Source organism: Salvelinus fontinalis, chromosome 1 (assembly GCF_029448725.1).
Source record: "Salvelinus fontinalis isolate EN_2023a chromosome 1, ASM2944872v1, whole genome shotgun sequence".
In the NCBI taxonomy this organism is placed as follows: domain Eukaryota; kingdom Metazoa; phylum Chordata; class Actinopteri; order Salmoniformes; family Salmonidae; genus Salvelinus; species Salvelinus fontinalis.
In genome coordinates this window covers 51,792,002-51,804,322 of record NC_074665.1, presented here as the reverse complement: position 1 = coordinate 51,804,322, position 12,321 = coordinate 51,792,002, and the positions used below count along the sequence as shown (strand labels likewise).

The 12,321-nt window shown below is 42.1% G+C and overlaps 1 protein-coding gene across 1 annotated transcript in view; it reads left to right on the top strand.

The window, feature by feature from the left end:
• The window catches only part of LOC129857418 (E3 ubiquitin-protein ligase NEURL1-like), a 75,640-nt gene that overhangs the window by 49,098 nt on the left and 14,221 nt on the right, over positions 1-12,321 (top strand). Inside the window, exon 4 of the mRNA XM_055925652.1 lies at positions 4,195-4,896. Coding sequence (XP_055781627.1) covers positions 4,195-4,896 — 702 coding nt within the window. The remainder of the gene's footprint in view (positions 1-4,194; positions 4,897-12,321) is intronic.

Below are 12,321 nucleotides of genomic sequence, written 5' to 3'. Positions count from 1 at the left end.
GTTTGCAGGCAGTTGGCATTTAGAATAGCGCATATAGTTATGTGATTAGCCTACATCACGTGCCCGGCATAACTTCCGAAGTATTCGGGAAATCATTTATTTGAAAAACAAATCATTCTACCATTTGTCACAATACATTTGAACAAAATCCATCCCTGTCGAATGGATAAAAATGTTTTTGAGCTTTTAAAATTTCCCCTATATCTGCAGTTTCCATTACATATGTCGCAATTTTTTGTTGTTGTTGCGACATTGCTTTTGTGGAATCACCCTGGATCAATGGAAACCTGCCTACTGATGGTCGAACAACACATCCCATTCAGAACAATCGACCACGCCTCAAACATTATTTCAAGACAGCACGGTGACCAGAAGTGGTTGCTTACAGAAATAAGCCAACAGCAGCAGCACCGTACAGCCTATACACACACAAAGGACCTTCCAGGTACAAAGCTCTCACCTGAACATGACCGAGGGGTGCTTTTATACATTTCATACATGCCCTCCCCAAATCAGCGTGTCCAGAGAAACACTGACCAAAGCATTGGTTCCTAGCTTCTCACAATATTCTTAAATTACAAGATTGGAACTGATTGAGGTGAGGGTTATGGTGATGCCCATCTACTATGGAATTCCAGTTAAAGAGCAGGCGGAGGCAGAAATGAGTATGGTTGATCTAAAAGGAAAGAAAGGTGGGAATAACAGCAATGAACAAATATAATTAATCGACTGTTAAAAGAAAATCAATGACAATATGCAATAAGCATATAACTTGGCAAAGCTATGCATAAATATAGCAGCAGTTAATGAATGGCCAGAAAGGGGTGCAATATCATGTGGCATGATAGGCCTAAGCTATAGCAGGCTAATTTATCAATCGTTACATAGCATAGTATGGCAAGCAAACAAACAATATTAAGCTAACAAAAGTAACACACATAGTCATAAAGCAGGCCTAGTCATAACACAACACGTACCAAAGAGAACAGCTCAGGAGACTCCATGTCTGTTTGAATAAGCCGTTAGAATTTCGATATCAACAATATACAAAACAATGTCGAGAGAATGCTCTTCTTATCCTCTTTGATAAGCTAAAATACTTGTACTCACATTTCAATGACTCATATTGGTTGTTGTTTGTGAGTAGTTTGTCGTGCTCAACTATTCAACTCTGTCCGGGTGAAGAACTTGCATTGAAAGGAGGCACCCTCGAACCTGCCCGTATAAATACCTTGCCATATAGTTATATAGAGGGTACACCTGCCATAATTACCCTCCCCCACATCCACGTCACCTACTGTAGCAGGGAATTCTGTATAAAGCTTAGTCTTCTTGGGTATGACGCTACAAGCTTGGCACACCTGTATTTGTGGAGTTTCTCCCATTCTTCTCTGCAGATCCTCTCAAGCTCTGTCAGGTTGGATGGGGAGCTGCTGCACAGCTATTTTCAGGTCTCACCAGAGATATTCGATCGGGTTCAAGTCCGGGCTCTGGCTGGGACACTCAGACATTCAGAGACTTGTCCTGAAGTCACTCTTGCTTTGTTTTGGCTGTGTACTTAGGGTTGTTGTCCTGTTGGAAGGTGAACCTTTGCCTCAGTCTGAGGTCCTGAGCGCTCTGGAGTAGGTTTTCATCAAGGATCTCTCTTTTCTCTTTGCTCCGTTCATCTTTCCTTTGATCCCGACTAGTGTCCCTGTCACTGAAAAACATTCCCATAGCATGATGCTGCCACCACCATGCTTCACCGTAGGGATGGCGCCAGGTTTCCTCCAGACATGACACTTGTTATTCATGCCAAAAATGGTCTGAGAGTCCTTTAGGTTCCTTTTGGCAAACCCCAAGTGGGCTGTCATGTACCTTTTACTGAGGAGTGGCTCCCATCTGTCCACTTTACCATAAAGGCCTGATTGATGGAGTGCTGCATAGATGGTTGTCCTTCTGGAAGGTTCTCCCATCTCCACAAAGGTACTCTGGAGCTCTGTCAGAGTGACCATCAGGTTCTTGGTCACCTCCCTGACTAAGGTCCTTCTCCCCCGATTGCCCAGTTTGGCCGGGCGGCCAGCTCTAGGAAGAGGCTTGGTGGTTCCAAGCTTCTTCCATTTAAGAAAGATGGAGGCCACTGTGTTCTTGGACCTTCAATGCTGCAGAAATGTTTTGGTACCCGTCCCCAGATCTGTAACTTGACATAATCCTGTCTCGGAAGATTCCTTCGACCTCAATGGCTTGGTTTTTGCCCTGGCATGCACTGTCAACTGTGGGACTTTATATGTTGTCTGGTCTGTTGCATTGCTCAAACTGTTGACCCAACTCAATCGGTGGCCTGTCACGAACCTGTTGTGATTTGAGGTGTTCTCCTCATTAAACAGTAGGCGTAGTCTGGTAGTTGTGCCATTTTTGCTAACCCTAGTCGGCAGGTGTTACTACAATATACTACTGTCATGTCTGCAAAAACACTACAGTAAATACTACAATATTCACTAATGTGTTTGCGGACTTCAGCCCTTAGCACTACAGTAAAGTCTGCAAAAACACTACAGTGAATGCTATAGTATGTAAACCACACTATAATATAGTATTTTTATATGGGATAGTTCAAATGGCTACAGAGGACAAACTGTACTGAAAGTCAATGTTAATGTGACTTATGTAAAGTCGGGTCATGTGTATACACGTCACTGCACGTGCATAAACCCACTCAGTGGCCAGTTTATAAGGTACACCAGCACGTTCGCTCCAACAGACATTGAGTCACGTGACCATGGCTTGCCATATAAAGCAGGCATCAAGGCATTCAGTTACTGTTCAATTGGATGTTAGAATGGGCAAAGTGAAGGACCTAATCCACTTTGAGCGTGGTATGATTGTTAGTGCCAGTTGTGCCGGTTCCTGGATCTCAGAAACGCCCTGCCTCCTGGGTTTTTCATGCACGACAGTGTCTATGGTTTACTGAGAATGGTGCAACAAACAAAAAACCTCCAGTAGGCGAAAACAGTTTGTTGATGTGGTCGAAGGACAACGGCGCAGTACAACAGTGGTGTGCGGAATGATATTTTGGAACGCACAACTCGTTAGTCCTTCTCACGGGTGAGCTATTGCAGCAGACGAGCACACCGGGTTCCACTCCTATCAGCTAAAAACAAGAATTGGCTCCAATGGGCACATGATCAACAACACTGTACAATTAAGGAGTGGAAAAACATGATCTAATTCGTCGAATCCCGGTTCCTGTTGCGCCATGCTGATGGCAGAGTCAGGATTTAGCGTAAGCAGCATGAGGCCATAAACACATCCTGCCTGGTGGCAACAGTACAGGCTGATGGGATAATGGTGTGGGGAACGTTTTCCTGGCATACAATAGGTCCCTTGATACCAATTGAGCAATGTGTCCATGCCCAAAAAGAATTCAGGTTGTTCTGGGGGCAAAGGAGGGTCTGACTCTCTGTACTAGATGAGTGTATCTAATAAACTGGCCACTGAGTATAGCTTTTTGAAACATGTTTATGCATGTTGCTTAACTTGTAGTGGCATGAGAAGATACTGTACTAACCCAAAGACTTGCCCATTAAACCATTTTAGTTCCCATACTTAATTCTGGGTGCACTAACATTCCATGAGAACTGTTTGAGGCTGATAAATGCTTTTAACAGAATGGTTAGCTATCTGGAGTCTGAAAGCCTATTTAATGGTATCTGTGTAGTGTGTGGAACAGCTGGAATGTTTGGACTCTGATATTGTGTAGAACTGTCCCGTCCAGGGCACAGCTGAGCTTTTTGGTCTTTGTAGTGGGGACAAGTGAACTGCTCATTCAGTCAATGTTATGTAACGCTATTATGTCTATTTAATTCTGATATGGACATTACCCCCCAGCAATGTCCCTTCCCCACTTTAACGCTTCTATTTCTAAACACATAAACATGCACATTTAGCTATTTGTGCATTTGTGACTATGTTTCATAACAGTGAGTAAAGTAGATCTTGAATGCATAAGAAAGACAACTGAAAAGCTTTAGGCAAACAGCTCATAATACTTATATTCCAATGTAAAAAAAAAAGACACTTCAGTGTACAAATTTGTGCATTGTACTAACATAAAGTTTTTTTACACACATTTGACCATTTGATTCATGGACTTTATAAGAAAAGTGTTAATCAGATGATTAACCATTCTGCTTTTGTGTCTCTCTGTCCCTACAGACAGTGAGATGGTGCCTCTCGACTGCCTGCGTCCTCACTCCTTCACCGCGGCCCACCGGGCGTCCTTATGGCGGGACACAGACGACCCTTGTCTTTCTATCAGACTGTGTGACCTTCGCCACCAGCAGCAGGAGGAAGAGGAGCGCCTGCACCCCTTTAGCTCCACCTCCTGTTCCATCCCCCAGAACTCCCTCAACTCCCAGCAGTGCTCCCTGCTCCCCTCGCTTCTTGACAGCGATCTCCACTTCCACCCACTCCGAGGTGCCAATGTCAAAGCCCTCGATGAGAACACGGTGACCCGGGGCGTGGAGCACCGCAGCGTTGATGAGAGGACCTTGGTGTTCACCAGCCGGCCACTGTGTTGTGGAGAGAGTGTGTTTGTGAAAGTGACCAAGGCGGGTGGCACTCGTCTCGGGTCACTCTCCTACGGCGTGACGTCGTGCGACCCGGCCGGGCTTCGGCCCAATGACCTGCCATACAGCCTGGAGTCTCTGGTCGACCGCAAGGAATTCTGGGCGGTGTGTCGGGTAGGGACGCCCCTGCATAACAGTGATATCCTGGGTTTCGGGGTGAACGTGAAGGGGGAGGTATTTCTTAGCCTCAATGGGATCAACGCGGGGATGCAGGTGTGTGTGGACAACTCCAGACCTCTATGGATGTTCTTTGGTCTGCATGGAGACGTTACACAACTCAGGATCCTAGGTGAGTTTATTGGAGGGTTTGTGACACTGAACGGTTTTGTAAAATTGTTATGATAATACATAATTCTGTTAAACTCACGTCAGAGTTAAGGGATTATGACAAGTGCATCAAGTGAAATTCCAGTATAAACTAAGGCTTCATTATGTGTTAATACAATGCTAATCTGTTTTCATAAAGTCAATCTCATGTAATCGACTCTAGCAAATACATCATATTAATCTTTGTTGTTTAACTGAAAATGGTGAGACTTCAGATAAAGTATTTTTTCCCCATTTAAGAAACAACTTCAGTGTCTGATCCTTGAATGATATGTGGAGGATAGATTCCTATGTACCAAAGTCATTCAATTATAGGAAAGACGATAGTTTAGGTTTTGATTGGCCAATGCATTTTAAAAGGGAATTTTTCCCCTTCTTTTCTCGTTCAATATCCATATTTCCGGAACGTCATTTTGGACCGCCGCTGAGAACTTCCTTCCCATTTTGGCACCAGATGGCACCGAGATCGGTCAGCTAGTTTTCTTGCAAAAAAAGGGGGTTGCATTTATTTTCATTATCCAATAGGCACTTTTTGAAATGGCCTTTGAGAAATTCCACAAAGTTGTCAACAGTGACACTCAAATCACAGAGAGCGATTAATTATGACCACTTCTATTTGAATATTTGAGAAAGTTGTTGTTGATTTAATAAAAATAACTATTTTCGCTATCATTTACAGCAAACAATGAAGGAACGCTAAATAATTACATGGGGACTAAAACATAGACAGAATTAATTTACAGATCCTAGTCTCATTCATAGTGAGAAATGAAGCATGTCCTCATTGGGGATCTATCTGTTCTAGGTACTGAGCTGTGATGCAAAACTTCCAACATATCCACACTCTTGTATCTTAGCAACAATAGCTAGCTACACATTTTTTGCTAGCTAGCTAACTTTATATCCCAACAACATTAACGCTCAATATATTTGTTCTAAGCCATATTCAAAATTGAATTCAAGCCAGACAGCCTTTATTGAAATTGTATCTGTTTCGTTAGTTCACATTTTTACGTTAGATAGGCTCCCGGGTTCTCTGCATTGCATTATTTGAAACCAAGACTGTTCTCAGGGTAGGCCTGGTTGTAGCTAGATATATGTTCGAGTTGCGTCGGGAACAATTGTAACATTTTAGGTAACCCTAACCCTTTTATTAACTCCTAACCTTCCATGTTAACTTAAGCAGTAGCTTAGGATAATTATCTTAACCTGTGCTACGATAAGTTACTTCTGCTAGTCAAAACTGGCAAACCTGCCCTGAGAAGTCTTGCTTTCCACTAATGCGATACAGTCCTGCGTTCACGTCTTGTCCGAGCAACCCAGCTATGGAACAAGTTGGCTAGCTTGCTCGCTTACTCATTTTACCTTGACAACATTGACCCTCAGCATACACTATATTAGTGTTGGAGAAAACATACAAGACTAACTCTCCAAAAGAGCCCTGTATCAGATCATGCTGGATCTTAAGTCAAGTCTGTTGATTCCATCTCGATCTGGTGATCCTCTTCGTGGTACTCCAGCCCTCAAGGGCCTGATTGGTGTTACACTTTTCCCCCAGCACCAGCTAATATTAAATGTCATTCTGAGGACCAGAGTTGCACATCTCTATGATAAGACTGTTACCATGATCACCTGAAAAACATAAATAGTGTCACAATTACTTTGTTTGCAAACTGTAGCAACACTGAAACTTCTTAGCTATTCAGTGCTGTCATATCTAACCTACATTCTTGTGGATGGTAAAGAAAGCAAACGTGTACACGTAGCACATATACATTGAATTATAGTCAATGTGTTCACGGAGTTGGATCATGTCTACATACGGTAGCCAGCGAGAGGTGAGGTGGGGAATCCAATTAGTCTGGATAGAATGGCATTTCTTAATCCTAGTCCTGGGTACCCAAAGGGGTACACTTTAGCAATGTCTTCACTTGAATGGGAACTGCTATGGTTGGTTGCGGCTGTAAGTTTGGCTTTTGCAAATTTCAAAATACAATCACGTGAAAAATGTAGTTTGGCAAGCAAATGCTTTCCTTACTAAATGTGCAATATTAACATTTGATGATTAAAATATTTAATCAGCCTTCCTCAAATAAAGGGGATGATAACAACATTTTTGTGAAAGGAAGGGTATCTGATTTAATTGGTCTTCAACTCTTGGCTCAGTCATTTCATTCATGGGTAAGTGGGGTTAGCCTTGAGTTAGCCTGTCCAAGAGCAGGTTAGTTCTGAAGGATTTGGTGCCATAGAAATGTACCTGGCTAAAAGGTGAGCTACTTTCATGGTACTGGTTTTCTCAAGTTTAACTCAGAGCTGATCAAACTATCGGGCTCAGGACGAAACTCTCTCTCAGACCTGCCAAACTTGTTCAACTTTTTAGAGTACCAGACGCTGGCGGTAAATTGGAGATTCAACTCTCTCCGAAATTGGGGTTCCCCCCGCACGTTCATGCGTGCGGGTTTGTGAGTCTATAGAAGCATTGCCTCTCTAGCTAATACCGTGGCCTGCTGGAGGTCATTTTGCAGGGCTCTGGCAGTGCACCTCCTTGCACAAAGGTGGAGGTAGCGGTCCTGCTGCTGGGTTGTTGCCCTCCTACGGCCTGCTCCACGTCTCCTGATGTACTGGCCGGTCTCCTGGTAGCGCCTCCATGCTCTGGACACTACGCTGACAGACACAGCAAACCTTTTTGCCACAGCTCGCATTGATGTGCCATCCTGGATGAACTGCACTACCTGAGCCACTTGTGTGGGTTGTAGACTCCGTCTCATGCTACCACTAGAGTGAGAGCACCGCCAGCATTCAAAAGTGACCAAAACATCAGCCAGGAAGCATAGGAACTGAGAAGTGGTCTGTGGTCACCACCTGCAGAATCACTCCTTTTTTGGGGGTGTCTTGCTAATTGCCTATAATTTCCACCTTTTGTCTATTCCATTTGCACAACAGCATGTGAAATTTATTGTCAATCAGTGTTGCTTCCTAAGTGGACAGTTTGATTTCACAGAAGTGTGATTGACTTGGAGTTACATTGTGTTGTTTAAGTGTTCCCTTTATTTTTTTGAGCAGTGTATATTATTTTTTTTATGTCATATTGTATGACTGCCAGAAACAAAATAATGCTTTGTAAGTAGACATTAATAGACATTAATCATAGGACTGGATCATAGGACTGGATGGTTTCAAATACTAACGTTTATTAGCTAGCTAGTTAGTTATTCTACTCATCAAGGCCTGGCAACTCTGCTGTATACAGCTAGCGTTAGATAACTAGCTAGGAATCGTATCTAGGGTAAGACCTTGAATGTCTCTCTGAATGATAACATTAACTAGCTAGCTAGGTCAAAGCAATGTATAGCCAGATATGACTATTTCTGACATAGTCATAAATAGCTCATGTAAATTCACGTAAACTCGTACATCGCCTTGGTCCGTACAATTGCCCTTATTTTAGCGCCCCAAAAACGCAATACTTTCAGATCAACTGTAATGTCAATACCACTGTAAAGCACAATTTCTCCCCGTTCCAACAAAATCGATGACATGACCATAACACTGCCCATTTACGCATAATTCAAGCAGGCAATGAGCCCCATCGGGTCTTTTTAAAAATGGTGGGTGGGGAAGCGAAACTAATGCGTGATAGTGAGAAGGACAGATGTCGACAGATGTCTCGATCTGTCCAACTTATCACCTTATCCCCTCTAAAATGTATATAAAACACTATAAAGAGTTTATATAATGTGTCATTACATACCTATTTGAAGGTTTGTGTCGAATTTGAATCGGGTTTTTAGGGCGGTGCTGAAGTGATCTTAGAAGTAAACAGCGGCTTTGAGAATGATGATCGCATGCAATGATTATGAAAATAATGACTAGCTATCCCCCCCTTACCCCCGTCACTGTCCATTTCTTGTTTTTAAATGATGAGAGAAGTGCTACACCTGGTGGAGAGAGATTTTAAGACAAATACTTGCTTTTTGCGTGCTGTACGTTACGACATGACACGTCAAGATGTAACGGAGGGTCAGTTTTTTTCAAATTTTCTCCAATACTATAGAGCCATTACCATGTCGATCAACGCTTGAATAGAAACCTAGTTCACACCCCTGATTTTGAAGTCAACACAGTCGCTACATTCCCATTAGTTTTCTTTGTAGCCTCGTTTGAATGTCACGGTTACGCACATTTGTACGGAATGGGCTGAGTTTACGTTAGCTAATTAACTGGGTAGGTTAGTGCCTCTTTTAGTGCCTAGAAGTGTTCGCTGACAGGATAAACTATTATTGGTAATGTCAGCTAACAGGATATCCCCTTTGGTCCGGGAGCTAGCTAGCTATCAATGTTCAAATGTTAGGTACTAGCTAGCTAGTTAGGTATGTTCAACGTCTAACGTTGTTAGACTCAAACAGAACGTTGCATAGAATGATCTGCAAAAAAAACAACAATGACCCCTTTGATCTGTTTGACGTTAGCTAGCTAACAGCGTCACTGCCCAGTGACAGTTTCAACAAAGAAAACAACAACTTTTAAATAATTCATACCTTATTAACATAATAGCTTGTTAGCTATTTCAGTTTAGACATTCAACACTGGTACAATAATCCGATCTCTTACGATGATGTCGCTACGCAAAAGTTTTCCCGGCCGTTGTCTTCTATGGTATTATGGTGGTCCTCAAACAAACATTAGCAGTGCTTTCCGCCACCTACTGTAGTCAATCATAGCGTACAGATGAATCAATAAAGAAACAAACATTATGAAAAACTAAACCCTCCGACCTAATCCTGTTCTACTAAGAAAATAAAAGAGCCCTACTTACGTTTAACAAATCCTCCCCCATCCCCCAAATCCCTTCCACCCTCCCATCCCTGTCCAACCTCAATAACCCTACACAACAATATTTCCTTCTCTTCCATATATCGGTACTTTCAACACATGATTTACTGTTTCATCAACCATATACTCCGCACACAAACCATTCACATGCTTGCCTACCAAATGTGATGACCAGTTCAATGTACAATGCCCTAGGCGCAACTGAATGCCTAGGACATTGAAATTCTGGCCCTTGGGCTTGCTGTCCCACCTCTTCTGCCACACGTTTATCATAACGTCTCTAATCTTACATTTGCCCTCACCTACTGTACTTCTCCCGGTCATGCTGTAGGAGCTAACTTAAGTGTGTATCAGGGTTCCCCAACTGGCGGCCTGTGGGTTGAATTTGACCCACGGGTGGTTTTATTCCGTTTTCTGAGCACACAAATGTGTATTTGAATCTTCATTGTTGGACATAAAAGATTGTAAAGGCATATGTGATCATTTTCCATCATGGATGCTGATTGGACAAGCAGTGTTCCAAGCCGTATTGTATTGGCCGTCACAGGTACACTACCAAATAATCTCTTATCTCAACTCGCACATTATTTCCCCTTGCTTCTAGCCAAGCATTTGGTTTGGTACAGCGGGGGTTAATATATGCCTTCCTTGCCCTCTGCAAAACTTGTCAGACTGATGCGAAATCTTCATACTGGATGTATTTCTGCCTGCTTGAACTATGAATGTGTCTGTGTGCATGCAGGAACACACAGACACACACACACCACTAATGACCATACACACTCATTCCCTAGCTGTAAGTCCTCTCAGGTGCAGACACATCATGCCCAGTCTTTACACACCATGACAACGTTAGCTGGATGAGGAGGCCTTAGGGGGGAAAACCTGTCTTGATTGAATACAGCTCCCACTTTTTGATATTGAGTTGCCAGTCCCATGTATTAGAGGCAACAGGGTGATTATAGGACCAACCCATGATAAATAAACACAAGAATAACATGTCATAAATCATAGCTGACAGAGAAGGGTGCTGTTGCAAATGGAGAATTAATGACAAGCTGCATGTGGAGATTTGGGATCATATTTGCAGTGATTCTCCTGTTTGTAAGTGGGTTCTAGGGCCTGGAATTTAAGCAAACTACAATGTTCTACACAGAGAAATTAGAAAATACTGGATAAAATATTTGAAGAAAAAGTATTACTTTGAAGGTGTTTTACAAGTTGAAACAAATCAGAACTCTAAGATGTAGGCCTACATATTATTCTGGTTTGCAAGCATGTGTAATACTAGATGTTCATGGCTTTGATACTATATATATTTTTTGATATATATTTTTTACAGAGCCTTGCATCTTTAGTAGAGGTCAACCGATTATGCTTTTTCAACGCCGATACCGATTTATTGGAGGACCAAAAAAAGCCGATGCCGATTAATCGGCCGTTTAAAAAAAATATATATATATATATTTATTTATTTGTACTAATGACAATTACAACAAAACTGAATGAACACTTTTATTTTAACTTAATATAATACATCAATCAAATCAATTTAGCCTCAAATAAATAATGAAACATGTTCAATTTGGTTTAAACAATGCAAAACCAAAGTGTTGGAGAAGAAAGTAAAAGTGCAATATGTGCCATGTAAAAAAGCTAACGTTTAAGTTCCTTGCTCAGACATTGAGAACATATGACAGCTGGTGGTTCCTTTTAACATAAGTTTTCAATATTCCCAGGTAAGAAGTTTTAGGTTGAGGTTATTATAGGAATTATAGGACTATTTCTCTCTATACCACTTGTATTTCATATACCTTTGACTATTGGATGTTCTTATAGGCACTTTAGTATTGCCAGTGTAACAGTATAGCTTCCATCCCTCTCGCTCCTACCTGGGCTCGAACCAGGAACACATCAACAACAGCCACCCTCGAAGCAGCGTTACCCATGCAGAGCAAGAGGAACAACTACTCCAAGTCTCAGAGTGAGTGACGTTTGAAATGCTATTAGCGTGCACCCCGCTAACTAGCTAGCCATTTCTCATCGGTTACACCAGCCTAATCTCGGGAGTTGATAGGCTTGAAGTCATAAACAGCGCAATGCTTGAAGCATTGCGAAGAGCTGCTGGCATACGCACAAAAGTGCTGTTTGAATGAATGCTTACGAGCTTGCTGCTGCTCAGTCAGACTGCTGACTGTTCCGATTAATCGGTCGACCTCTAATCTTTAGGCAATTTATTATTTTGATATGAACATTTCTATATTGCAGAAAATAGCTTGTAAGCACATATGTATGTGTGTGCTCTATTGATTTGTTAACAAGCTCCGTTGAGGCCAGGTTATTTGTCATAATGTCCTGTACAACCTGTTCCCCTGGTAGGCTTTGTTTTCTGACCAACTTGTTGTTGAGAATGATTGTGTTTTCAATTTGCTTAACTATGTTAGCATAGTGTTTGAGAACAATATTGCAAGGTCTTCAAAGACAAATTAAACAAAAAATGTGAAGGAACTGATGGAACTGCTTTGATATTGCGAGGTGATTTGTGTCTCCTATC